The 27,187-nt window shown below is 45.7% G+C and overlaps 1 protein-coding gene across 3 annotated transcripts in view; it reads left to right on the top strand.

The window, feature by feature from the left end:
- Positions 1 to 27,187, top strand: part of ADAMTS9 (ADAM metallopeptidase with thrombospondin type 1 motif 9) — a 139,078-nt gene that overhangs the window by 47,599 nt on the left and 64,292 nt on the right. For all 3 annotated transcript variants that reach the window (XM_079957643.1, XM_079957641.1, XM_079957642.1), the window contains exons 13-23: positions 5,259 to 5,440; positions 6,233 to 6,369; positions 8,672 to 8,789; positions 9,095 to 9,190; positions 12,790 to 12,953; positions 13,060 to 13,189; positions 16,477 to 16,603; positions 20,444 to 20,654; positions 21,699 to 21,863; positions 23,468 to 23,632; positions 26,198 to 26,317. In XM_079957643.1, the coding sequence (XP_079813769.1) occupies positions 5,259 to 5,440; positions 6,233 to 6,369; positions 8,672 to 8,789; positions 9,095 to 9,190; positions 12,790 to 12,953; positions 13,060 to 13,189; positions 16,477 to 16,603; positions 20,444 to 20,654; positions 21,699 to 21,863; positions 23,468 to 23,632; positions 26,198 to 26,317 (1,615 nt within the window). The remainder of the gene's footprint in view (positions 1 to 5,258; positions 5,441 to 6,232; positions 6,370 to 8,671; positions 8,790 to 9,094; positions 9,191 to 12,789; positions 12,954 to 13,059; positions 13,190 to 16,476; positions 16,604 to 20,443; positions 20,655 to 21,698; positions 21,864 to 23,467; positions 23,633 to 26,197; positions 26,318 to 27,187) is intronic.

The raw sequence follows: 27,187 nt of genomic DNA on the forward strand, positions 1-27,187 counted from the left end.
TCTCATACGTCAGTAGATTTCTTAAAGAGCTTTAGGGGTGTGGTGTAGCAGGAGGCATGAGGGAGAAATAGGACTCCATTCACAAATACAAGACAAACATAGCAAATTCTCACTTTCTGAATCAACATGCTAACCGAACCACAGCCATCTATAAAAGTTCACACATCTCTGAATGTGCGGTTGTCTAGCCAAGTTAAGTATGCAGAAATGTGCAAATGCATAATGAGTGTGCATAAATATGCATATTTTAGTGGGGAAACAAGTTATATTGGGGATGCTTTGTAAGAAATATGCGTAATTACATACAACAATGTGTAAAGGTAAAGGGACCCCTGACTGTTAGGTCCAGTCGTGGCCAACTCTGGGGTTGCAGCGCTCATCTCGCTTTATTGGCCGAGGGAGCTGGTGTACAGCTTCTGGGTCATGTGGCCAGCATGACTAAGCCGCTTCTGGCGAACCAGAGCAGCACACGGAAATGCCATTTACCTTCCCGCTGGAGTGGTACCTATTTATCTACTTGCACTTTGACATGCTTTTGAACTGCTAGGTTGGCAGGAGCTGGGACCGAGCAACAGGAGCTCACCCCATCGCGGGGATTCGAACCGCCGACCTTCTGATCAGCAAGCCCTAGGCTCTGCGGTTTAACCCACAGCACCACCCACGTCCCTCAACAATGTGTACATTAGGAGAAATTCTCTCCCTAAACTGCAGATGGTTTTTCATGAAGACTTATTTTTTTAAAATAAAAAGGAGTTGCAAACTGGTGATGAAATATTGGGAACTGAACTTAAGATTGGAAAAACGAGAAAGGGGACGAAATAGAAATTGGCAGATTTCACTCATCCCTAGTTGGCCGTGTCGAAGGACAATGGTACCAAGAGTGAGCTGGGAGAAGAAAGGGAGGAGGCGGCCATGTGAAGCCTCTTTTCCCTGGCTTAGTGCTGCCTCCCCATTAAACTTGATGGTGCTCGTAAAGCCCAAGCCACTCACTGCCTTATCCTGAGCTTTTGCTGCCAGTGGTTCTTTTTTTATTTTATTTAAAATGAATTTATTCTGACACATACACGGACCAGCTCTTTCTAAGAAGATGTAAGTGGCTTTGCAAGCAGACTATGCTTTCATAGCAATCAAAGGAATGAGCAGAGCAGACCCCGTCTCCCCGCAAAGCTCTGCTGAGTCCCCAAGGTAGAAAAAAGGCTTAAGATAAGCCACTGATGGATGGGATTGGTGTACTTCCTGGATGCCACACGGGGAAGACGCTTTCAGCAAAGCAAGACTGGCCTCAACCACCGTTTGCAAATCTATGTTGACAATCATATACACATCGTATATGCTTTAAAATGTTTGTATCCCATCTCTTCGACATAACTGATTTACAAGCTGGCAAGTAGGATAGCGTCACATCAAAACAATAGAAAGCAGCAATTAAAACAATGGTCATAATTTCAACAGTAAAATTGGAGTAAATATGGCAGAAGTATAAACTCACTTTAACAGCTGAGACGTCTGTTGTGTTGAACTTTCTTATATGGCATTCTTTCATCCTTTTAATATTTTTTGCTCTCCGTGTTTTTAGGTATAGATATTTTTTGTTTTTGTTTTTTTAAATAAAATTAAGGGAACAATCCTGTATTTACTTGGAGACACCGCCAGGCTAGGGTTTTCCCAAACTTGGGTCTCCAGCTGTTGTTGGACCACAATCCCCATTATCCCTGACCACTGGTCCTCCTAGCTAGGGATGATGGGAGTTGTAGTCCAAGAACAGCTGGAGACCCAAGTTTGGGAAACCCTGCTCTGGGCTATACGTTCTTAAGGTAAAGGTAAAGGGACCCCTGATCATTAGGTCCAGTCGTGGCCGACCCTGGGGTTGTGGTGCTCATCTCGCTTTATTGGCCGAGGGAGCCGGCGTACAGCTTCCGGGTCATGTGGCCAGCATGACTAAGCCGCTTCTGGTGAACCAGACCAGCGCACGGAAACGCTGTTTACCTTCCCACCATTTATCTGCTTGCACTTTGACGTGCTTTCGAACTGCTAGGTTGGCAGGAGCAGGGACTGAGCAACGGGAGCTCACCCCGTCGTGGAGATTCGAACCACCGACCTTCTGATCGGCAAGTCCTAGGCTCTGTGGTTTAACCCACAGTGCCACCACTGGCATAAAGGCCATTCTACTGACCGAGGGAGGTCCACCAGTAAACGCCCCCAGAGGTCCCCTAGTATGCAAAATGGGAATGCCTGCTAGCACTGGTGTTCCGGCCACAGGAGTGGGAGCAGAAACAGGTTGTGCCAGGGCTGTACATGGGCACACTTACTTCCACGCCCCTCTGCTCTTTCTCTGACACAATCAGAACTCTGTGTCACTTCCTGTCCCTTCATGTTGCTCTCATGCCAGCTTAAGATGAGTCTAGAAAACCTTCTGACTACAGCTGCCTATATTTTCCCGCTGTAGAGCAGAAAGTTTGGGTTGATAGCCCAAGAGTCTTTCCAACTGTCTGAATGCATAAAAAGATTTCATTTCAGGTATCTATTGAAAAAACAGAATGGAATTTGATTGTATAAGAAAAGGAAATGTCCCAAATGGCAATTGTGAACAAGGCATGGCAATATTGGAGACAGTACTTAATTGGGAACATACCCTCTCTGCCAGTGGGTACTTCTTCCGCTTCAAAGAACATCGAGCTAGGTTTAGATCTCTGCTTGCTGCTGAGAAAGCTAGTACGAAGCCTTAACGGCTTCAAAGTTGTCATAAAATTTGTTAGGGTGGTAAAGGGCTAGTTTGGAAAAGAAAAAAAATCAATTTCAGACCTGTAAGTATGTTTTAACCCCAACATCCTGATTAAAAGGAAGTTTCATTATGGGACCGTGAAGCTGATGAATGATAGCTTGGCAGCAAAGCCCAGCTTCCTGCGGTTTGTGACAGTACCATATGTGCAGTGTGTTGCCTCTGACATCAAAAATTGCACAGGAAAATGGTATTGCCTTGAAAACTTATTGTGAGCAGACTTCAAACCCAGTTTCATGTGGATTGGAATCCATACATGGTTGCTTGTTCTCTTCAAATCATAAAAGTTCCATCCTCACAAAAACTTGTTTTTGGTTTGAAAAAAATCTGTACATGCCTAGTTGTTGTTGTTGTTTAGTCATTTAGTCGTGTCCGACTCTTCGTGACTCCATGGACCAGAGCACGCCAGGCATTCCTGTCTTCCACTGCCTCCTGCAGTTTGGTCAAACTCATGTTAGTAGCTTTGAGAACACTGTCCAACCATCTCGTCCTCTGTCGTCCCCTTCTCCTTGTGACCTCCATCTTTCCCAACATCAGGGTCTTTTTCAGGGAGTCTTCTCTTCTCATGAGGTGGCCAAAGTATTGGAGCCTCAGCTTCAGGATCTGTCCTTCCAGTGAGCACTCAGGGCTGATTTCCTTCAGAATGGATAGGTTTGATCTTCTTGCAGTCCAGGGGACTCTCAAGAGTCTCCTCCAGCACCATAATTCAAAAGCATCAATTCTTTGGCGATCAGCCTTCTTTATGGTCCAGCTTTCACTTCCATACATCACTACTGGGAAAACCATAGCTTTAACTATACGGACCTTTGTACATGCCTACTCAGAATTAAATCCCACTGAGTTCATCATAGCTTACTCTTAGAAAAGTGGGCATAAGATTGCAGCCTAATTTTCTTTCAAACAGTTTTGGATTAATTTATTAGCTTTTCACAATAAAGGGGGGGATATTTCCTGTCATGTAATTAGCTCTTAAGTGGATCCTGCAGTATCTTGTTGAGAACCAAGAGAGTCCAGCAGACTGTGTACTGTTTACAATCCAGATTCTCATATTAAGCGACTGGTGTGCCTTGGCTCTTGGTCTCAACACAGCTTTATTTGTGACATTTTATTCTACACAGATCATCTCCACTGGGGGAATGGTATGTATGTGCTGTCACATATGAAATGCAGTGTGCAAACTTGTTTTGCAAGGAGAACACCCACATGCTTGACAGTTTTTACCTCATCAATCCTTATAACAATACTGGAAGGTCATGTTAGTGATTCATAATCGGAACGAAGCAGCGCTCTCTAATTCTGTTCAGAAACAAGGGAGCCAGCCTGCACAGTGTGTGACCCATCACTCTAAATGAAGCCCACCACCCGTATATTGTGGCCTGCCTGGTAATCTTATATCAGTCTAGGCAAGCAGTGAAATATTAGCTTCTGCAGGCATGTCATACAAGGCTGGTGGGTTGTGTTTGCCATGAGTGGCAAAAATATTTTGGAGAACTGAAGTCAGTTCAGATTCCTCATCTTCTCCTTCTGTGCTGAGAAATTCTGACCATACAACACCAGTTCAGACATAATGATCTCAATCCAATGGACTATTACAGGTGTTCTTAAACTGGTCCACAGACCACCAGTAGTCCGTGAGCTTTCTTTAAGTGGTCTGTGGATTTGGCTGAAGGGGAGAGATGGTACATCCATTGCATTAAATATTCATATTGATTTTTAATTGGATTTTTCTTGCTGCTTTCATTTCATGCATTCATTTTATTGGGTTATAATTTGAATTATATGGGATTCCAATCACCATATATAAGAAATTAAATAAGCAATAAAAATACAATTTAAAATTATACAGTACCTAGCACAATGCATTGTAAGTGCTACAACAGGCAGAAAAGCTGCTAAGTGGTCCTCTAAGACTCTCAGTGATTTTCAAGCAGTCCATAGGGAGAGGTTTAGGAACCACTGGTCTATTAGACTGAGAAAAAGTGTTGTGCTCTGGCGGGGTTGGGAGAAGCCCCAGAACAGCACCTGGGGGGAAGAGAGGGGGTATTGTTCTGTCTGGCAAGCTGAAATGCTCGCTGCGATAGAAAGATTATGATAATGTTACCCTGAATTTCTTCCTATGTTACAAACCTGGTTTGATTTTTGTTTGCAAGCCAGGGTTTTAGAAAGAGCTTAAAACACAGTTTCCTGTGAGAAACCCTGGAAGTATGGCATTGGGCACACAAGAGAAGGAAGCAAGGAGTGAGTGGGCACAACACTTCTTCTTTGTCTCTTAAACCATGTGGGACAAAGTACCATCACAGCTATCAATATGTCTGATGTGACCAAGATTGTGGTAGGTCTTTAAAAGTTGGAAAGAAGTGAAAGGATCAAAGAACTAGTCAAGGCTTCAAAAAATGGATGGGTTGTATGAGAGGGTTGGGTTTTCTTAATTAATGTTATAATTTGTAACTGTATACTTATCCCATCTCTTTTTTTCAAGACCCAAAAATGGTGGAAAATACTGTGTGGGACGACGAATGAAATTTAAATCCTGCTACACTGAACCATGTTCAAAGCAAAAGAAAGATTTCCGCGATGAGCAATGTGCAGTCTTCGATGGGAAGCATTTTAACATTAACGGTCTACCTCCTAATGTGCGCTGGGTTCCAAAATACAGTGGAAGTAAGTATATCAAAACAATCCAGCAATTAGATCGGGGTGGGGAAGCCCAAGTCCAGGAGCTGAGAAGTTGCCATGAAGGAAATGAAGCCCTTGAATTTAATAGGTCCCTCATCTGTGGACTAGATGCAAGGAACACGCATCTTGCAGCTTAATTCTGTGTAATATTCCTAGCCCCAGGGTTGTTTTGCGCCACCATTTTTAAGAGCAAAGCCTTAACATGAGGCCTCTCTGCCCCCACAGAAAAGACATTAACAGAGCTAGTTTGGTCTGACAAAAGCTCCCCCACATAATTTAAATAGCAAGTTACAATATTGGGAGTGAGGGGCCGTCAGATGAATGCAGGCAAGATCTCTAGAGATTTTCAGGATACAGTGATTTCAACCTTGCAACATGACAGTCTAAGGAGGAAGTTGTGGGGAGCTGCCTCGTGATGATTTCCTCCCGCTGTTCTTCACTGGAGCCCTGCCTCCGCTGTCCAGTTTACTTTTACCACCTGGCCTAGTAGAATCAGTCACCTGCCTGCAGCCATAGGCCGCTCCACCACCGCCACCAACCTTCTGCCGCCATGGCAACTGAGCTGAGAGCAACCCAGCTGGGCAAATCAGTGCCTCATTTGGTCAAGGAGGTGCTGGCATCTGATTCCTGACCTGTGAGGGAAGGGACATTAGCTCAGAGTTGTGGGAGAGTGAATAAGAGTGTTCTCTCACCATACAAAGTAAACAACCAGCACTAAGTTAACTTGGTTTTCTCTCTCTCTCTCTCTCTCTCTCTCTCCTTTCTTTCTCTTGGCAGTTTTAATGAAAGATAGGTGCAAGCTCTTCTGCAGAGTGGCAGGAAACACGGCGTATTATCAGCTCAGGGACAGAGTTATTGATGGCACTCCTTGTGGCCCAGACACAAATGACATCTGTGTACAAGGACTTTGTCGGGTAAATACAGCCTCCTTCGGTTTAACTGGCTAACTCTCTTTGAGGAACCAGCTCATTCCTCTTCCATGAGTTGGACGCTGAGCGCCTTCCTCCAGGTTTCACAGGTGGGCGCGCCACCAGTCAGTCAGTCACCTGTGCTCACGACGACCAGTTTCTGCATAGTGCTCTGCAAATATGACGTCAGATATAGGGCATGTGGGCATGACTTGGCCTAAATGGCTTTGTGGGCCAAATGGGCAGGCCTGGGGGCCCTAATCAAGACTAAAGGCTCCCCACTTCTGCTCTATTCCATACTCTTTATCTTAAATTAAACCCAAGAGCCTTGTTATCTGCTTTAGACTGTAATATATCCCCTTTAGGGTTCTGTTTTGTATTACCCAGCTGCCTTAACAACCGCATTTGGTGTATCTTGCCAAAGCCCCAAATCACAAAATAATGAGGGGTTTTAAGTGTATGAGGAGTGAGGTTTCATCCCCCACATAATAGCCATGATAGGGATGGATTCTGTGGGGCCCTGGTGCATGCCTGTGTGTTGGCTATGTGCCAGAACCTGGAGGCTTCATACAGTCCAGACAGAATCCACTTTGGATGGGACAAACAGGCCAGTCAGTTCCCAAAATGGTTCTGTGGGATATGAATTCCACAGAACCTCCGGCATCTAAATCGTATAACAGATTTTGCTGCTTCCTCTACCATTAATACAAAGGAGTAAAGGATTGTAGTTCCCGTGCCAAAATCCGAACTAACCCCTGACTGAAATGGATCTAGAAAATCAGTTTCCCTGAGAGTGCCTGCCTTCTTCGCTCTCTTCACTGCCACTAGGTAGTCTCGATGATGAACCCTCACCAGTCTTTGATTGCATTTGACTGGCGTTTTCCTCCACCACAGCAACTCCCCATCCCCGACCCTCAAATGTGCCCTGAAGCTGTGGTCTAAACCACTGGACCTCTTGGGCTTGCCGATCAGAAGGTTTGAATCCCGGCGACGGGGTGCGCTCCTGTTGCTCTGTCCCAGCTCATGCCAACTTCGTAGTTCGAAAGCACACCCGTGCAAGTAGATAAATAGATACCGCTATGGCGGGAAGGTAAATGGCGTTTCCGTGCGCTCTGGCTTTCATCACGGTGTTCCATTGTGCCAGAAGCAGTTTAGTCATGCTAGCCACATGATTCGGAAAGCTGTCTGTGGACAAACGCCAGCTCCTCAGTCTGAAAGCGAGATGAGCACCGCAACCCCATAGTTGCCTTTGACTGAACTTAACCGTCCAGGAGTCCTTTACCTTTACCTTACAGCTGGGTGAGACCAACTCCACCCTGCTCACCCATCGAGGTCTCAGCGATACAGACCAGACCAGCCTCCTCATCCACAATCAGATCGTGGCCAACCTCAGAGCCAACCTGGCATTCAGCAACAGCAGCTGCAGACCTGAGGGCTGGTTGACAGGACAACCACAATTCCTCAGGTCTGGCACATGGCTAAGTCACTAACCACCTGTGCCACGTCCCCCTCCTTACGCAGCCTGCCCCACCTCCCACACAGTCAAAACAATTTAAAACAGGAAAAAACAATTGTTAAAATACAAAGCCTGGAAAAAAGTAACTTCACATTAAGGACCACCTGACTTCTGATGGATCTAATGCTTTCCCACTTCTCTCAGGTTTAGCTGGCCTTCACTGGGAACCAAGACTATAGTGTGGCAGGTTCAGGCCTTGCCAATGGTGTTTCCACAGGAACCACCCCTGCCTTCTTTTAGGCATTTCCACTTCACTGTGTGGTTTAGGCAGGCCTTCACAACATGAATTTCCCCCTTTAACCAACCAGTATCTACTTACTGTTTTATTGATATTTTAATTATGTCTTAATGGATGGTTTTGCTCGTTTTATTATAACTTTGCATGCTGTGCTCCCTCCTCAGTATGCTTTTATGAAAAGAGCAGTTTACAAATACTTAATAAATACACCAATGCCATTTTGATAATGACCCTATCCCACATCCGTGTGACTTTTAACCACGGTGTAATCCTGCCCCCCACAGCTCCTTAGCTCTCCCCCCACCTTTTCTCCCCGCCACGCCGAGTGGTTTTGCTCTTCACATGGCGGGCCTGGAAGAGACTCGTTTTTCAAGTCCTAATTGGAAGATGGCTATAATTATAGCTTCAGCAGAGCACGTTGGAAAAGAAACGAATGAGCGAGACAGTCGGAGGCCTTCGGTGGCAGATGCATGTTTTCAATTTGGAGCCCTGCTAAACGCTATTCTGTTTTCCGTATTTGTTCAATCTAGTTCTGAACTTTTCTTTCTCTAAAGCAAGCTGGATGTGATCACGTGCTCAATTCGAAAGCCAGGAGAGATAAGTGCGGTGTGTGTGGCGGTGACAATTCCTCGTGCAAAACCATTGCAGGGACATTCAACACGGTGCACTATGGTAAGAATTGGTCGCAGAAAACTTTACTCGGGCAGAACACCAGGATGGAAAACCCCTTAACCGTGCATGATGCGCTCAAACACCTAACACTTACAATAAGCAGGAATTCCCTTAAGCTACCGGAAATGTGAGTTTCTTGCTACTTCGTGATCACACCAAACAACTGACATAACTGACATAATTGACATAACTCCAAATTTTTACGTTGGTTTCCTGCCCTCTTTACTAAGATGATTTAGAAAGAAAAAAGAAAAGCAGAGGATACAAATGCACGACAAGCTTGACTTTCTAGTTTATTTCCCCAGGTTATAACACTGTGATACGCATACCGGCTGGTGCTACAAATATCGATGTGCGGCAGCATAGTTACTCAGGGAAACCAGAAGATGATAACTACCTTGGTAAGACATGGCGCTTGTTAGCAGTGGCGAAACCATGCTGTTTTCTTGACGTGCTTATATTTCCATCGGGCTAACACGGGACTTCCAGTATGGAAAGAACTCAAAGGTCATCTGATGCAGAGTTCCTCTGTGCTGGATATTGAGTCCTGATGGTTCTGTAGCAAAAATGTTTATTAGCCCATTCTCTATCAAAACGTAGCATGGAGCAAAAGAAGGAACTCACCCAGAGCTGCCTTCAGAAGTATTTAATAAATTGCATTATTATTATTATTATTATTATTATTATTATTATTATTAAGATTTATATACTGCCTTGCGTCAAAAGATCTCAGGACAGCTCACAAGGTAAAAATATAAGATAAAGACAGAAATAAGTAGGTAAAACAAAACCAACAAAACAATAGCCCCCTGCTCCCAGAAGCACATTTAAAAGGCTGTAGAATATTAATCAGCCAAAGGCCTGGTTGAAGAGGAATGTTTTCGCCTGGCTCCTAAAAATGGACCTCGCCGGGGAAAGCATTCCACAAATGGGGAGCCACTAATATACCTTATGCTAGCCTTCGCCAACCTTGTGCCCTCCAGATGCTTTGTGCTACAAATCCCATCAGCCTTGTGCTGGCTGGGGCTGATGGGAGTTGTAGTCAAAAGCATCTGTTGGGTAACAGCTTAGCAAAGGCTTCCTTGCACAAATAAGATGGTGGAGTGACTCCCACCTGATCCAGTGTGTCTTACTTGAAGCTAGTGTTTGATTTCCTCTCGCCCTGAGAACTTTTCATTTCCTTTTATGGTGGCCTGTTTGTGTCAAAGGTGACATTCATGCTTTAGTAAGTATCCAACCACATCTTCAACTGAGAGGTGTACCTTTCTTGTCTCACTACTTCACCCTCCTGCGAGAGAAAGGACTCAGATTTGTTGTCGGTTTCAGTGTCGTTTGGCACCGTAAGAGTCCACCCCTGCGTGAAAAGCAACAGTGGCTGGATTCTGTGTGCTTTGAAAGTTCCCTTTCCTTGTCCCTTTGCAGTGTGATAGCTTTTTATCTCTTGCAGGCCTTTTCAGAGAACACCTTCCTTTCTGTGCAACTCGAGTACTCCTTTAGGGCTAATATAGTAGCTGTGATGGGTGAAATGGTGGGGAAACTAACTTAGGAAATTAACTACATAATCGCATTAGTGTGAATTTGTGCAGCAGACTGCTGTTTTCAGGAAACCGTCCCTTTTAGAGAAAGCTTTTAGACTTTTAAGCTTTTTGACATTTTTGTGTGTTGCTCATGTTTGGCATGAAGCAAAACGCAAAATACGGTGCTGGCCAAACACCTCTGAATCTCCCATTTGGATGGTCAGCTTTAGATGTTTTAACTAGATCCTCTTGTTTTAGTATTTCTTTACAGCTAAATCAAGGTGTTGTGTGGTGGAGTTAACTTCCATCCTACAAGTGTGTTCTGTGTAGGAAGATAAGAGAGAATGAACTGATACAGGTGTGGGATGTTCACGTTTGCATTAGGGAAAGCGTTGAAGTGTCTCTGTACTGGTTGTGTGAAAGGCTGGGTTGATGTGAGAGGATATAGACATTTGTGTCCATGAGCATTTGTGTCTTGGGTTTTGGTTTGCTGCATACTTCTAGACTCCAGATTTTGTACATGAGCACGTGCGTGTTTGCTGATTTGTGTATATTTGATACATGTATTTGAATCTGAAGCAAGCACAATCCAGGGAAATTTGAAAAAGAGGCCGAATGGATGCATCTGTTGCATTTCTTAAATGCAGTATTTGGGTAAAGGTAAAAGGTAAAGGGACCCCTGACCATTAGGTCCAGTCGTGGCCGACTCTGGAGTTGTGGCACTCATCTCGCTTTATTGGCCAAGCGAGCCGGCTTAGAGCTTCCGGGTCTTGTGGCCAGCATAACTATGTCGCTTCTGGCGAACCGGAGCAGTGCACGTAAACGCCGTTTACCTTCCTGCTGGAGCGGTACCTATTTATCTACTTGCACTTCAATGTGCTTTCAAACTGCTAAGTTGGCAAGAGCAGGGACCGAGCAATGGGAGCTTACCCCATTGCGGGGATTCGAACTGCCGACTTTCTGATCGGCAAGCCCTAGGCTCTGTGGTTTAACCCACAGCGCCACCTGCGTCCCAGTATTTGGGTAGAGTAAGGTAAAAGGTAAAGGACCCCTGGAAATCTTTCCTCTTCTGGTGCTTCTGGTCTTCCTCTTCCTGAGGCAGGTGTTTTATCAGCACCCACCACTTGAAGTGCAAGGGCTGTAGCCAATCTCGCCACGTCTGGTATCAGGGTCCGGCAGGGACGTGAAGGAGGAATCAGGCACCTTTTTATGGTTGCTGGTTCTCCTGACTTCACTGTGAGGAGCTTCACATATCCCTCCATATTTGCACCCTTTCAAATTTGCACCATTCCAGAATTGTCTATTTTTTTTAAATAACTCCCTCTCTCCAAGCTTGAGATGCATGTCCTTCACAGTATTGATACAGAAAACCTTTTACTTTAGAGCTTGCAACACAGACAGCTGCCTTGTGCAGAGTCAAACAATTGATCATCTAGCTCCGCATTGCCTATGCAGCAGCTCTCCAGGGTTTCTGACAGGACTTTCTCCCATCCCAACTTGGGAGGAGCTTGGGATTGAACATAGAACCTTCTGAATGCAAAGTGGCTGCTCTACCGCTGAGCCAGGGTTCTTCCTTATACCACTGAGCTACAACCCTGGCTGGAGATGCAGGGGATCAAACCTGGAATCTTTCCAAGCAGAGCATGTGCAAGCGCTATGCTGTGCCCCTGCAGTGCAGCGTTAACAAACAGGGCCAGCCGGTGCCCACACCAACCCTTTGACAACTACTCGGTTGCAGCAGCCCAAAAAAAAGTGTGATGCAGTCACCATTGCCTTGCCTGAGTTCCAGTGACTGACTGAATTGGTCTCTACTGTTGCTTACCTGAAGAACAGCCTTTAGTAGGGGCTAATTATTCCTGGATTTCTAACTATTTGGTGGATTTGTGCTGATTTTCCAAGTCATTGTTCAGGGGTAGTAGGGAAGCCTTTTTGGACTTTGGGCTGTATTGCCAAGGTGGAAAGCTGTCAGGGGTTAGGCTGCAGTAGTGGGAGAACTAGACACACACACACACACACAGTGGGATCACAACATGGAGAAGCAGCTCCCATCATTGTACAAATGAGGTCAAGAATGGGAGCATGGGGACACTAGCGCTGCAAGGAATTCAACTTGAATTTGAGTTTGACTTGGTTTATGTTTTCCTGTCTGCCAGTGTTTCATTATATTGACAGCCTGATGCTTTTGTATTAATCTAGTTGCTTTTGGTTTTGCTGCTGGCTGCTTTGGGCTTCTGTCAGGAAGGGACAGTGAGACAGAAGCAATAAAGGGAACAAAATGAATAAGGAGTACATAAATCAGTGCAGGCGGTCTCTGGTTCCCTCCCAGTCTTGTTCTGTCTTGGTTGCTTCTGGAGATAGACATCCCCGAGTTCATTTTGAGCATTATGTAAATCAGATGGCTTTCGAATAACGTCCTTTCTTATCTAGGCAAGCAGATTACACTGATTCTGTGTCCCTGCTTGTTGTTGTTTCTATCTGCACAGCATTGTCGAGTAACGAAGGCTTCATATTAAATGGAGACTACGTTGTCAGCATGTTTAAGAAGGAAATCAAAGTTGGAAATGCGGTGATAGAATACAGTGGCTCAGACACCCCCGTTGAAAGGATCAATTCTACATACCGTATTGACCAAGAAATAGTTCTTCAGGTTAGAAACATCTCGCTTTAAAATGAAAACCTCATAAATACTATTCTTCTAAATTGTAATAGCTGAGATAATTCTTTTCACCTTATGCTTTTTTCCTCCCTCTTAGGTTTTATCAGTGGGTAATTTATATAACCCTGATGTTCGATACACATTCAATATCCCCATTGAAGATAAACCTCAGCAGTTTTATTGGAATATCTATGGCCCTTGGCAGCACTGCAGTAAACTATGCCAAGGTATGTGGTCTTAGGGGGTTTTTTATTTTTAAAAATCATCATCATTATCATTATCACCATCATCTTCTGTATTGAATGCTTTATCTTCAATTCTGGTGGTGATGACAACTCCGCTTCTCATGTCTGCTTTTAGCTTCTGATAAAATTCAAGCGTTTTGTTTTCCGAGAACTGTCATAGAACTTGCAAGTGTTTTATTTTCCAAGAATTGTCATAGTGGAATGATGCATACTATCTGCAAGTCACGTGATAATGCTGAGGCCCCTCCTTAACGCTTCAGATTTCCTGCTTCCTCCACAGACTAATGGCTGACTATTCTGCTGGCAGGTGGCTTCTTATCTTGCCCTGCTCAAGGCGAAGCCATAGCGTAAATGGTTAAGTGTGTGCAAGTAGACACTGCAGTTTTGCTTGCAGAAATCTGAGCCCCCTTTTGGAAGGCGCTGTCCAAAGGCAGCTCGGGCTGCTAAGTGAAGCGTATGGAATGGAACGTGTTTAGTGCATTCTGGTGTCCACCTGTCTTTAGAGCATCATGCAGACTGTTCTGATATTGGAAATTACACAGCTGATCGTAAGAGTGGGGTGGAAGAAGTGAAAGCAGGAGCAGGAATGAGTTGCTTCTCCTTGAACAACATCCCAAATGATGTATGAATCAGTCCCAACTCCTACAACATCTGAACAATGCAACTACTGCCCATAGCCATCATAGGTTTCACTACGGTATGAACCTATGTTGTATTTGTGCATACTTCCTACTGATCTTTAAAGGTTTAGAAATGTTTTTAAATGAATGAATTCCCCCTGCCCCTACAATTAATTTAGATAGCACTTGGATAGCTCAGTGGGTAGAGTGTGATTCTCCTAATCTCAGGGTTGTGGGTTTGAGCCCCATGTTGGGCAAAAGATTCTTGCTTTGTTTGTGACCTCATGGTCACTTTCAACTCTATGATCCCATGATTCTAATTTGCAAAGTGGAACATAGGCTCATATAGTTACTGGCAGTGGCTCTCCAAGGGGTTCAGAAAGGGGTCTTCCCCAGACCTACCTACAGATGACAGAGATTGAACCTGCACAGCAAGAGTGGGGAACCTTTGGCCCTCTAGATGTTTGCTAAACTACAACTCCCATAAGCCCTAGCAAGCACGGCCAAAGGCCAGGGATGATGGGAGTTGAAGTTCAGCACACATTCGGTGGTCCAGAGGTTCCCCCTCTGCCCCAGTGTATAGAAAAACCCTTTGAGGAAGTGTCAAGGCTGAGCCTTAGGCAACTGTTAGAAATGAACCAAAGCTGGGGAAACAAAGGGCAGCAAGTCAGAACTAAGGATCATGCAGAAAAAGAGCCAGGAAAACCTCATCACTCAGGAGAGATCCAAGTCCCTATAGGAAGTCTTTTACAGCACTTCCTGTCCAAGAGGCCAGCCTGGGTTGGCAGAGCCAGTCCAGAGCCACGTTCCTGCTAGAGACAGGTACCAGGCTGCAGTTCGGACAACTCACAACCCAGAGTGCGCAGTTCTGGCCCTAAAGCTCCTGACAAGAAAGTCTTCATTATTCTAGTTTTTCAGCTAGGAAACTGAAACTGAGAGATAGCCCAAAGCCATGCAATGAGTCCATGACAAGTTTCCCAAACAAGGCTAGTACTCTATTTCCTGGACCACTCTGGCTCTCACTGTGAAGTCAGAAATCCTGCTTCCTTGGTGAGTGGCATTGGAGGGGAGGGTAAGTGCCTGTATTGAAAGAACTGCTAATGAGCAGCTCAGCAGGGCTGCAAACAATTTGGCAAAGAAACACTTGTTGAATTGTGAAGGACCCTGCTTGTCTTGATAGCCTACTTGCCTTTTCCAGCATTGTGGTTCTCTAAGCCCCATCTTGAAGGCTGTAAATTCATTGTCAGCACCACAAATTGGACTTGCTCATAGAAAAGTCTATTCCCCTGGTTACCATATTTTCGACAGTGCTTTTTCACAGGTTCTGGCTGTTCCTCTTTAGCTGGAAGCACAAGTTCTTCCCAGGATACCAAGCAAAGTCACCCCAACCTCTTCTGGCCTAGCATAATCAGCCATTAGCTGAATCCTCTTTTCACAGCCAGGTACACAGCAGCTGCATCCTGGGAAGAGCACTGAATACCCCTGGGCTCAGGATGCATAAACAAAACGGCCTGCAGTTTACTGAGAATGAAAGATCTAAATCTTGGTAGTCAGGATAACTAGATGTCACAAATGTATACACAGCAAGTAGAATGAATTATGGACACTGACCGAAGCATTATTTTCCATTTCCTTGACTAGGCAGAACCTCCAGCATTGGTGCAACCATTCACTATTACAGATTGGCCATTTTGGCCTTAATGAGATGTGGAACAGGATCTATCCTAACAAAGTAAGGCCTGTCATACCCAGGCCTCTCTTTGTCATTAACCAAGCCTCAAAGCATAGTACTGTACACAGAATCCTGCTTCTTGAAGGCAGCATTTGAGTTCGGATAGCCACCAAGGCAGAAATCAAGGTCTCCAATACACTCAGTCTTTAACAACCAAAATAAGTCTTGAAGCCATTGTCCTACATTTCAGCAGGGGTGGAGAACCTATATCATGGCAGATGTTGTTGGATTTCAGCTCCCATTCATGGCCAGTGCAGATGGATTATGAGAGTCGTGGTCCAGTAATGTAAAGGACACAGGAAGGGAGTAATGTGATGCCCTAACAAGGGACAAAAAGAATGAGGAGTTAAAACTACAGCTGAACCAAAGTTTGTCAGACATCTTTCTGAGAAAATGTCTGAGGTTTTCATTATCCTCACCCACCACAACCAAATAAAAGACCACAGATGTAATAGAATATTTCTCTGGATATTCTCTACAGCTGCCATCCTCCTGTCCTCCCAGCACACACACACCACCAGCAGTTATGCAGAACAGACACATTGTGGAGCATGTAAAATGATATCCTGGCTGCCAACATAGTTGCTCCTGCGCTCACTTCCCTTCCTAACCAAGGCGGGGGGGGGGGGGGGGAGAGAAAGCAGTGGTGCTTGCTGTCATTGGTAATGGAGAGCATCGTTCCCCCAAACCTGGTCCTCCCAATTTCTCTGCCCACAAACAGGGAGGAGGCTTTCGAGAGACAATTTGCACACATATATAAAAAACTATATATAGGGCTTCGTTGAAGCGAGGCCTGTGTGCAGCCTGATGCAAGGACATGTAAACCAGTTTGTGGAAGACGAGAAGTGAAGTTTTGAGAAATAAGGGGTATGTATCTCTTTCTATAGGCCTCATAAAACTATGCTTTTCTATTTTAGGGGAACGAAAAAGGAAACTTGTTTGCACCCGAGAATCCGACCAGCTCACAGTATCTGACCAAAGATGTGATCGGATTCCCCAGCCAGACCCAGTAACTGAGTTGTGTAATACAAACTGTGAATTAAGGTATCGGCACCCCTCTCCCCTGCCGCTGCCCCAAAGATAGTCTGTACATATGGTGCATCATATATATTAGGCCTTGTCTTCTTTCCTAACATCTGTGTTTTCATGGTGGATTTTTGCTAAAAATCAAAGTGTGCAGTGTTGAGGTTTTCCTTGGCTTCTGGAGAGTCCGTTTCTGCTGCCCTTGCCTGAGCAGGGACGAGGGAAAAATCCATACTTCTTGAAACAGTGCGCAAGCTGACACATAACTAGCCTTTGAAATTTGGCATTCTCCAGATTTTGCAGTGCAATCCTCCCACACAAAAATGTGTGCGAAAATGCATTTCCTGTTGCTGAGAGTTGTCAGGTAGCCTGTTCTCTGAAGGATAATAAGTGTCCCTATTTTAGACGGGGAGAGAGCACTTGCTCCCAGGAGGCTGTAGCCCATTGAGACTGGTAGGGCAGAAGGCAAGGGAGGCCAACAGTAGGTGGCGCTAGAGCCAATGACAGACAGGGCCAACTGATTATAGTTTGGACCCCATCCTCCGGTAGCAAAACAGAAACTTAGGAAGAGGAAGCTGACAGCTAGGGTCACCCCCTGGACTGGTTGTAGGTAAGAAGGCAGGCAGGTGTAGCCTGACTGGGGAAAGACTTAAGTTGGTGGAGCAATTGCCCATTCACTCTAATGGACCAACCTCCACTGCGTTTATTCTCTTTTTTTCTTTCAGAGCATCATAGTCCCATAGAACACAAATGATTCCTCTGGTTTCAGAACACTTAAGCTCCACAAAACAAATGACAACAGTCTTTCTCTGTTTTGCTCCCCTCTCCAATTGTTTTCTCCCTTAGTTCTGCATCCATCTGGCAACCAGAATTGCATACACTCGAAAAAATCCCTATTTGTCATGGGACAGTCCTTTTTTTTCTGGCTCTTGTCCTTGGCAGATCTCTCTCTCACACACACACACAAACGTTTTGGCTTTGGGGAAGACTTAGGGGATGCCTTTTAAAGCATTGTGTTAGCAAGAACGCATCTGCATTCACTCCTCTTCCTCGTCACGTGCCCTCCCTTCATAATGGTCCACCCAGATAGTAAATGTTGCTGAATGTGCATTCATTCTAGAACAAGCACAACCAGATCTTTTATGAGATTAAAATTCTGCTATGTATTCTTCGATTGTTGTTTTAAAGAAACTTGTTATTGCAAGTTTACTAACCTCCTTTAAAAGCCAGTGCAGGACAGCATTGCTACACCTGCTCAGGACACTTGTCTTGGGCAGAGATATCCTTGGTATAGGAAATGGGCAGAACATTATTATTATTATCACCTTCATCATTATTATTATCATCATCATTATTACCTGCCCATCTGGCTGGGTTGCCAGCTTAAGTTAAGTAAGTCACCCCTGTAGCATACTCCATTCAGGAGTATGCTGGAGGAGCTGGCCCAGTCCTGGCAGAGGGAAAACAAGCCTTTAAAATAGCATTGTGAGATTTACTCTACTCTGGAGTGTTTCATTCCATGCTCTCCTTACACAGTTCCGTCTGCCAGCCGCTTACTTGTTAATGCAGTGGTTACAAGAGCCTGTTGATGGAAAAAAGTCTTGTCTATCCAACAGCAACAGTCACACCAAGTCTGTTCCTTATTTCGTGGAAAGTTCTGTTCTTTAAGGAGCATCTTCCAGTGAAAAGCAGCCCCACCTTCCTCTGTGTTCTGCACTTGCAGCTGAGGGGCGTTAAAATGTTTCCGAATGTGTTGCAGATGGCAGCATAGAGGCCTGTAATGGCTGCTCCCGTAGTGTCAGAGTGTTCCTTCCTCTGGAGCATTGCATGCCATGCTGTGGTTTTGCCAAGGAGAGGAAGCTAGCAAAAGCTTCCAAACTTCGTGACTCCCACACTTCCAGGGCAATGTCCGGTGGCTCCTGGCACTCTTCGTTGTTCATGTGCTCTTTAGGCTCCTTCCCGAGGATTGTGAGATTACAGCACTAAGGTTGTTCTCTCCATGTGTCCGTAAAACACCAGCTCCTTACTGGAGAGGCTGCAATATGAAGCAGTTCCATGGTTCAAAACCTTGTCCCACTGTATCAAACACTTTGTGTTTTTGCTCTGCTCCGTTCTTTTGTATTTTTTGTGGCCCTCTACTCAGGCTTTAAGGGGACGTGGGTGGCGCTGTGGTCTAAACCACAGAGCCTAGGGCTTGCTGATCGGAAGGTCAGTGGTTCGAATCCCCGCGATGGGGTGAGCTCCCGTTGTTCGGTCCCAGCTCCTGCCCACCTAGCAGTTCGAAAGCATGTCAAGTGCAAGTAGAAAAATAGGTACCACTCCAGCAGGAAGGTAAATGGCGTTTCTGTGCACTGCTCTGGTTTGCCAGAAGTGGCTTAGTCATGCTGGCCACATGACCCAGAAGCTGTCTGCGGACAAACACCGGCTCCCTCGGCCTGTAGAGCGAGATGAGTGCGCAACCCCAGAGTCTTCCATTACTGGACCTAATGGTCAGGGGTACCTTTACCTTTACCTTTACTCGAGCTTAAGGACAGGTTATGATGCAGTTGAAGGTGATGGGTGAAGGACCCTGTGTGTGATAGGCAGGGGAGGGATGCTCTCCAAGGGTGGGAGGCTGGGAGAAGAAAGGGAAGCTGCCAGGTGAGAGCTGGAAGGGCTCACCTCTCTCTGTGTGGGACAGGTTAAGATTTACCTGCAAAAGAGGACTTTGCATTCTTCCTTTCTTCTTCTTCCTTTGCTTTTGTTCAGGGTTTTAAAAAATTGTAATATGTTATGAAAGGTCTTGATAAAATACTGTTTAAGTAAAAATAAGGGGGGAAAGAGGGAACATTGCCCTCAATGGGAAAAAATGGTCGCTTGCTCCTGGAGCAGGCAATTACCAAGGCCCGAGGCGGGAATCTTTCCCAGCCTGAGGGGCACATTCCCTTCTGAACAATCTTCAGGGCCCATATGCCAGTGGTGGGTGGAGACTGGCAAAAGTGGGTGGAGCAAGATATGTAAATTTTTCATGGTAGACTATTTTCTATGTGCACCCCTCTTCCCTCTAATCCAGGTAAACAAGAGGCATTAAAAGAGCGCAAAGGCACATTCTACTCAGGCAGAAACACTCCAGAAGGGGATGAGACAAGGCTGCTGAAGGCTGTGACTTTGGGAGAGTTCCAACAGCTAGGCAGAGAGGCCTGGAGGGCTGCATTTGGCCGCCAGGTCTGAGGTTCCCCATGTCTCTCCTAAGCTCAAAGCACCTGTTAAAAAATCCAAGGTCTAAAGGAAGTTAAGTAAGATTCTATAGATTAGTGGTAAAAAGCACACGGTTTGCATGCAGAAGGTTCCAGGCTCAAACTCTGGCGTTTCCATTTGGCAAAAAGTTCAGGTAGCAGGTGATGTGAAAGGTCTCCACCTAAGTCCCCCAAAAGCCACTGGCAGTCAGAGCAGCCAGTACCAGGCTACATGGACAGTTAGTCTGCAGCTTCATATAGGATTTTTTGCTTTTTGAAAATATAGTCATGTTTAAGATTGGTCGAGCCTCAGTAGGAGAGTGTCTGCTTGCATTCAGAAGGACCCAGGTTCAAATCCTGACATCTCGTAGAATCACAGAACTGTAATGTTGGAAAGAACCCTGAGTTTCATCTAGCCCAGCCCTCTGCAGAAATTGAATCTCCAGGTAGGACTGGGAATGCTACGTGATTGAAACCTTGGAGAGCTGCTGCCAGTCAGTGCCAAGGAAATACTGAGCTGTGTGGACTCGTCTGACTTGGGTGTACGGCAGATTCCTATATTTCTGCTTCTCTTCTCTGTTTCAGGCTCATTTGTTGCTGTCTTGTCAGTGTTTTTTTCTAACACGGTGCTCTTGGTTGTCCCTAGGTGGCACATTGCGAGAAAGAGCGAATGCACTGCTCAGTGCGGATTGGGGTACCAAACACTGGAGATATCCTGCACAAAGTACAGCAAGCTGGAAGGGAAAATCGAGAAATTCGATGACCGGTACTGCAGCGGCATCCCCAAGCCAAGCTCTAGAGAAAAATGTTCAGCGGAATGTAACACTGGGGGGTGGCGCTATTCTGCCTGGACAGAAGTAAGTGCTGCCACTTACTGTGGCTCCTTCCACTGATGCTTTGTATTGAGTGAGTGAGAGAGAGAGAGAGAGAGAGAGAGTACACACACACATATGAAAAGGACAGGGCCTTCTTAGTTGTGGTTCCCTGTCTGTGGAATGCTCTCTCCAGTGCAGTCTGCCTGGCTCCCAAACTGACATCTTTTTTGGCACCAGGTAAAGACTTACTCCCCACCCCCACCCCTGGCTTTTGATGAACTGAGATGGTGTTGTTTTGTTGCCAGTGTGCCGCTAAACATTCTTGTGGCTGCTGGTGTGTGTGTGTGTGTGTGTGTGTGTGTTTGCACGACTCTGTTAATGACAAAATGTTTTTGATTTTGCCTCTTAAGTGAGATGGGCGCACAACCCCAGAGTCTGTCAAGACTGGCCCGTACGGGCAGGGGTACCTTTACCTTTACTTTAGTCAACTGGAGGCTAGCAAGCCAAATAGCAATAATTTAATATTGTAGGTTTGTTAGGTTGCATACAGTGTACAGAAGTGAAACGGGCTCATCGTTTTCACCTTTCCTAGAATGGATAAAACAGGGGTCAGCAACCTTTTTCAGCCGTGGGCTGGTCCACCATCCCTCAGACCATGTGGTGGGCTGGACTATATTTTGAAAAATAATAATGAGCGAATTCCTATGCCCCACAAATAACCCAGAAATGCATTTTAAATAAAAGGACACGTTTTACTCATGTAAAAACACACTTTATTCCTGGACCGTCCGCGGGCCGGATTTAGAAGGTGATTGGACCACATCCAGCCTCTGGGCTTTAGGTTGCCTACCCCTGGGATAAAACCTTTTGGAGATCAAACTTAAGAACGTTCCTCTGGTTGCTTAAAATTAGGGGAGAACTATTCATTATAGATAGGATTTTCTGAAACCAGATTCCTTCCTCATTTTTTTCTGAATTACCTCCTGGCACTCCCTGACAAATGGGAGCTCATCACTCCTGACCTGAGGCAAGCAGGGAGTGGGCCTTTCTGCTGCTGTCTGCTGACTCTGCTTTTCTTCCTTCCAGTGCTCCAAGAGCTGTGGGGCTGGCACAAAGAGGCGCCGAGCTGTCTGCATGAACACCTTCAACGACGTCCTGGAGGACAGTAAATGCAGCCAGCAGGAGAAGGTGACCGTGCAGCAATGCAACGAGCTCTCGTGCCCGCAGTGGAAGACCGGCGACTGGTCAGAAGTAAGGAGCTTTTTGCATTAAAGGTGTAAACAGCACAGTAGATTTTGATCACAGGAAACCTGTAGTGCAGTAATGTCAGAAGGACCCCGAATCAGTTTGCCACCATCATTAGGAAAAGCTGTGCATGCTGCTTTCTCCCTTTTCCTTTCCTTCTCAGCAAGTCTGAGATTTACTTTGCTCACATCCTCCTCCTTGATTAGTGAGGGATGGTAGTTAAGTTGCAATCCTTAATTCCAGGTTGGAATTATCCCTCACCACCTAGAGATAATGCCTTAGAATCTGAAGCCCAGTGGAAAGCCCATTGAACCTTTTCCTGAATGGTAGCTGCTGCATGTGGCAAGCCATTTTGTGTTACATGTTTGCAGGTCCAACTAAAACGTCATATCTTGTGGACCTTTCTGGTTTTCAAGGTTTGTGCGATCAATATTTGCACTCACAGACAAAAAAATATATATTGAGTTGGATTGCAAACGTAACCCTATACATGTCTTCAGTGAGACTTAGTGCCAGGTAAGTGCTGAGGATTATAGCCTAAATTAGTTGCACTTTAGTCCAGCATTGAGAAACTTCTGGCCCATGGGGCTAATTAGGGCTGTGAGACCTCTGAATTTAGTCTGTGGGACCATTTTGGGCAAACCACTGCTAACAGTTGTGAAACATGAGTTACAGAGACCTGTTATCTCCAATATAAGATCTAAAATCGGAGATAAAAAATCTCTTATCCATAATCTTGGAGCTAAGCACCATTGCAATAAGATAAGCTTCTATCTGATCTTAATGGTGTCAGACTACGGCGCTAAGATCAGAGATCAGCCACTGCCTGTTGTTTGAAAGGCAGCAAGGAGGAGAAAAGGGCAGGAGGCAGGAAAATCCTCTGCCTGCTCATTGAAGGGCAGCAGAAAAGGGGTTTTCCCTGGTGTTAGAACTGCAGTGCTATATCAGGTTAAATCCAGACCAAGTTAATCAGGCTTTTAACTCAATGATACAAGTTAGTCATGATTTCAATGGGACTAAAGCAGGGGTGAGATCTGGAAGTGACCCACCTTCCATTTTGACATGTCGGAGAGGCTTTAATCCCATTGAAGTCACAACTAACTGGAATGGTTGTCTATTTAGGATGAAGGCAGTACAGTTGTGGGTTTGTGAAGGGAGACTGCTATCAAGTTCTGGGAGTGGCTGTGGAGGACAGAGACATGTTCCACTGCTTTACTCCCGGAAAAACTGCTCTTTAGCGCAAACAGGCTGTGAGCTAAAGAGTACGCTTTTCCTGGGAAAGGGACAAGGGGAAACCACTCGGAACCATGCTTTCTAGGTGGAAGTATGGGTGTGTCCTCCCTGTGCTGCAGGTCCATCCATTCTGCAACCAGTCCTGCATATTTGGCAGCTCTTCCTTGGTCCCCTAAAGCTGTCTGCGGACAAACACCAGCTCTCTCGGCCCCTCGGTATTAGCAGAGGCCAGAGTTTGCTGTCCTTCAGTTCCAATGTCCCAGGGGCAACTGCATAAAAACCTTACCAATCTTGCTTAGCTTTTCAGTGATTGTTGCACTGGCTTTGGATGAGCAGCTGCTTATGCATGCCTAAAACTTGCCGTTTCCTTCCTTTAGTGCTTGGTAACCTGTGGGAAAGGGCACAAACACCGCCAGATCTGGTGCCAGTTTGGAGGAGACCGATTGAATGACAGGCTTTGCCATCCTGAGAGCAAACCAGTTTCTGTGCAAAGTTGTCAGCAACAGGAGTGTGCCGCATGGCAAGTAGGACCCTGGGGCCAGGTATTTGAAGCCATTCTTCTCATTTTTACTACTATGGGGCTTTTCATGGACTCCAGCAGATGTTGTTTTGGGGTGGTGTTTTTAAAAAATGCAGGCTCTTTGTCATGACTTCTGTCCCAGCACCCAAAAGAGAGGCTCAAGGCTTCCAATGGTACAGGTGGAGCCACAGGTGCAGCTGCAGAATGCAACTTTTTGTTACTTGGACAAATAGCCTATGGATGAACACAGATATAATATTTGTAGAGCAACGTGGCTGGTTAACTTCCTGGGACACCCAACTGGTTAACTTCCTGGGACACCCAACGTGGCTGGTTAACTTCCCATTGGATAACTTCCCGGGCCTCACCCAGATTCCTCCCCCATCTCTGGACCACTTTTGCAGTTGCTTTGGAAACATTTATGTTTCTTTAAAATCAGGTGTTGTACATATAAACCCATGAATGTTTCTTTGGGTGGGCTTTTGCATTTTTTGCATCTGGGAGCCTCCAGGAGGAGGAACAAGACTTTGAGCTTACTGAGTTATTTCATTTATATCCTGCTTTTCCTTGGGGGAGTTCAAGGCAACGTTCATGGCTCCAGTTCCCATTTTACCTTCACAGTTGCCCTAGGTTAAGCAAAGAACAAGAGTGAGTGACCCAGAGAGCGGTGATTTGGAGCCACATCTAGCCCGGCATCCAAACTGCTCCACCACAATTACTCATAATGTAAACCAGAGGGGAGCCAGCCTCATGCCGCTGTTGAAGTGCTGCGCCTTCTCTTTAAATATTTACATCCATTGCCGTCTTATGTTTATCACAGAAATGGAGGCTCTTGGCCTTAGCTCGCTTGCTGACCAAAATAATAAAGTGTTCTTGGACTTCCAAAGAACTCATGCCTTCTGCTGAATCAGACTGTGGGTATTTTAGCCCAGCGTTGTTAGTGCAGACTTGCAGTCCACCACTTACTGTGCTCTCAGGGAGAGGTGGTTCCCAACCTGGATACCAGTTGGCAAGGATCCCTATACAGTGGTACCTCGGGTTAAGTACTTAATTCGTTCTGGAGGTCCGTACTTAACCTGAAACTGTTCTTAACCTGAAGCACCACTTTAGCTAATGGGGCCTCCTGCTGCTGCCGTGCCACCGGAGCACGATTTCTGTTCTCATCCTGAAGCAAAGTTCTTAACCTGAAGCACTATGTTTGGGTTAGCGGAGTCTGTAACCTGAAGCGTATTTAACCCGAGGTAGCACTGTACACTGAAATCATGCTCCGGCGGTGCAGCGGCAGCAGGAGGCCCCATTAGCTGAAGTGGTGCTTCAGGTTAAGAACAGTTTCAGGTTAAGTATGGACCTCCGGAACGAATTAGGTACTTAACCTGAGGTACCACTGTACATGCAAAGCATACAGTAATGGTGGCACAGAGCAGCAGCACTCATTTCCCAGAAGGCGTGCCAGTGCTTCTTACTGGTGGGGAGAGAGGGGTGAGGTGGTGGGTAGGATGGCATGGTGCAGGTGCGTCTGCAGAACCACCGGTGTGCTTGCACCGCACCAACCTCCCTGCTACCTCAGGCCTCCCTGGAAACCAGCACTGAAGCTCCACCCCAGCTTGTGAGCCACTGCTGAAAGTCCATCGCTCTGCAATGCAGCTGTGATCCTGAAAGCAAGTAATTTAGCTAAGAATAAGCACTGGAAAGGAAAGGCAGGTTTGGATAAATTCTGCTTTAGAGCTGGCTTTAAGGATCCTTTAAAAAAAAACAACCCACACGGACACAACTTTTTGTGTTGACCTTTTCCTTTTTAACAATACATCATACACAGAATGAGAACTTCCAAGCAATCTGTCTGAGAGACTTCATTTGCCGTCTCCAGTCTCCAGTGCAGCAACAGCTCTCATCTAATTATACTTTCAAAACAAGTAAATGAATAAACCTGTCCAGACCACACAAACTTCTCTTCAGCCGGTCATGCCTTCCTGTCATGATCGTGTTCTATTAAGGTTGTTGCAGTAGTCAGTCGGTAAAGAAATGTGACAGAGATTATGTGACGCTCGTAATCCACAGTATGGTAAATGATTTAAACACTTGCACATGTATATTTGAAGGGAATAAATGAAGCATGGAAGATTCCAGTGGAAGCAGCGCATTTAAACCGTTTGACCTAATTTTAAATGGAAGCGACTGAAGAAGGAGAAAGGGCTCTTTTTTATATTTTAAATCACTCTGGATTTGGCCAAAGAAGTTAGGTGCTTTGAACTTCCTTGCCTCTTTTTAATGCATTTAGAACTAAGGCAGGTGCATTATGAAGCCTGGGACACAGGGCATATATTTGAACTGGTTTGATATTAATTCCCTCTCTGTGGGAAACTATAGAGGCAGGCTGGGGTTTTCTGTGTCCTATAAAAACTATAGTTCCCATCTTTTGGCAATCACAAAAGCACGTTCCTCCTGCTATAGGTGTCTAGTTGACCACTGTGAAACAGGATGCTGGACCAGATTGGCTTTTGGCCTGATTCAGTGGAAGCTGCCTTCTCGCATCCTTAGGCTTGCTTGCCGTATAGCTATCCCCACAGCTTTCTTTCCTTCCCCGCAGTGCACTGCAACATGTGGGCAGGGCTATCAGATGAGAGCGGTGAAATGCGTGGTTGGTGCCTACGTGTCCGTGGTAGATGACAACGAGTGCAATGCTGCTACGAAGCCAACAGATGTACAGGTAAGTGCGTTGATGTGGCAGCCACATGAGATTCTCCATTTATATATCTGTATCTGTATCTGTATCTCAGTCAAAGGGCGAAAGGGGGTGGATGCAGTGTGTTGTCAGTCAAGAAAAGTGGAAGGGCATGCAGCCACCAATGTTGCCTCAACTGGGAGGGGGTGAATTAAGCTTGCTGGGAAATGATTGAAATACACGTGGTGTGATGGAGGGGTCATGGAGAAGTATGGTCCATGGTGGCATGCTGTCGCAAGCATTCGCTCCCAATGAAAAATGAGCATTTTAGGGGCAAGGATTTCAGCTTAGCCTAATAATAATAATGATGCCGACGATGATGGTGATAGTAATTTATTTATACCCCAGCCACTCTGGGCGGCTTCCAACAAAATACTAAAAATACATTAAAACACCAGTCATTAAAAACTTCCCTAGACAGGGCTGCCTTCAGATGTCTTCTAAAAGTCAGATAGTTGTTTATTTCCTTGACATCTGATGGGAGGGCGTTCCACAGGGTGGGTGCCACTACTGAGAAGGCCCTCTGCCTGGTTCCCTGTAATTTTGCTTCTCGCAGTGAGGGAACCACGAGTAGGCTCTCGGAGCTGGACCACAGTGTCTGGCCTGAACAATGGGAGTAGAGGTGCTCCTTCAGGTATACTGGGCCGAGGCCATTTAGGGCTTTAAAGGTCACCACCAACACTTTGAATTGTGCTTGGAAACGTACTGGGAGCCAATGTAGGTCTTTCAAGACCGGTGTTATGTGGTCCTAGGCAGCGACTCCCAGTCACCAGTCTAGCCTTCTTTCTGGTATGCTAGCTTTTCACCTGGAGGGTGGGTTTTTGAATGTGTAGAGGGTCCTTCGCCTGCAGCAGG

The sequence above is a fragment of the Podarcis cretensis genome, assembly GCF_951804945.1.
Source record: "Podarcis cretensis genome assembly, chromosome: 2".
NCBI classification, from domain to species: domain Eukaryota; kingdom Metazoa; phylum Chordata; class Lepidosauria; order Squamata; family Lacertidae; genus Podarcis; species Podarcis cretensis.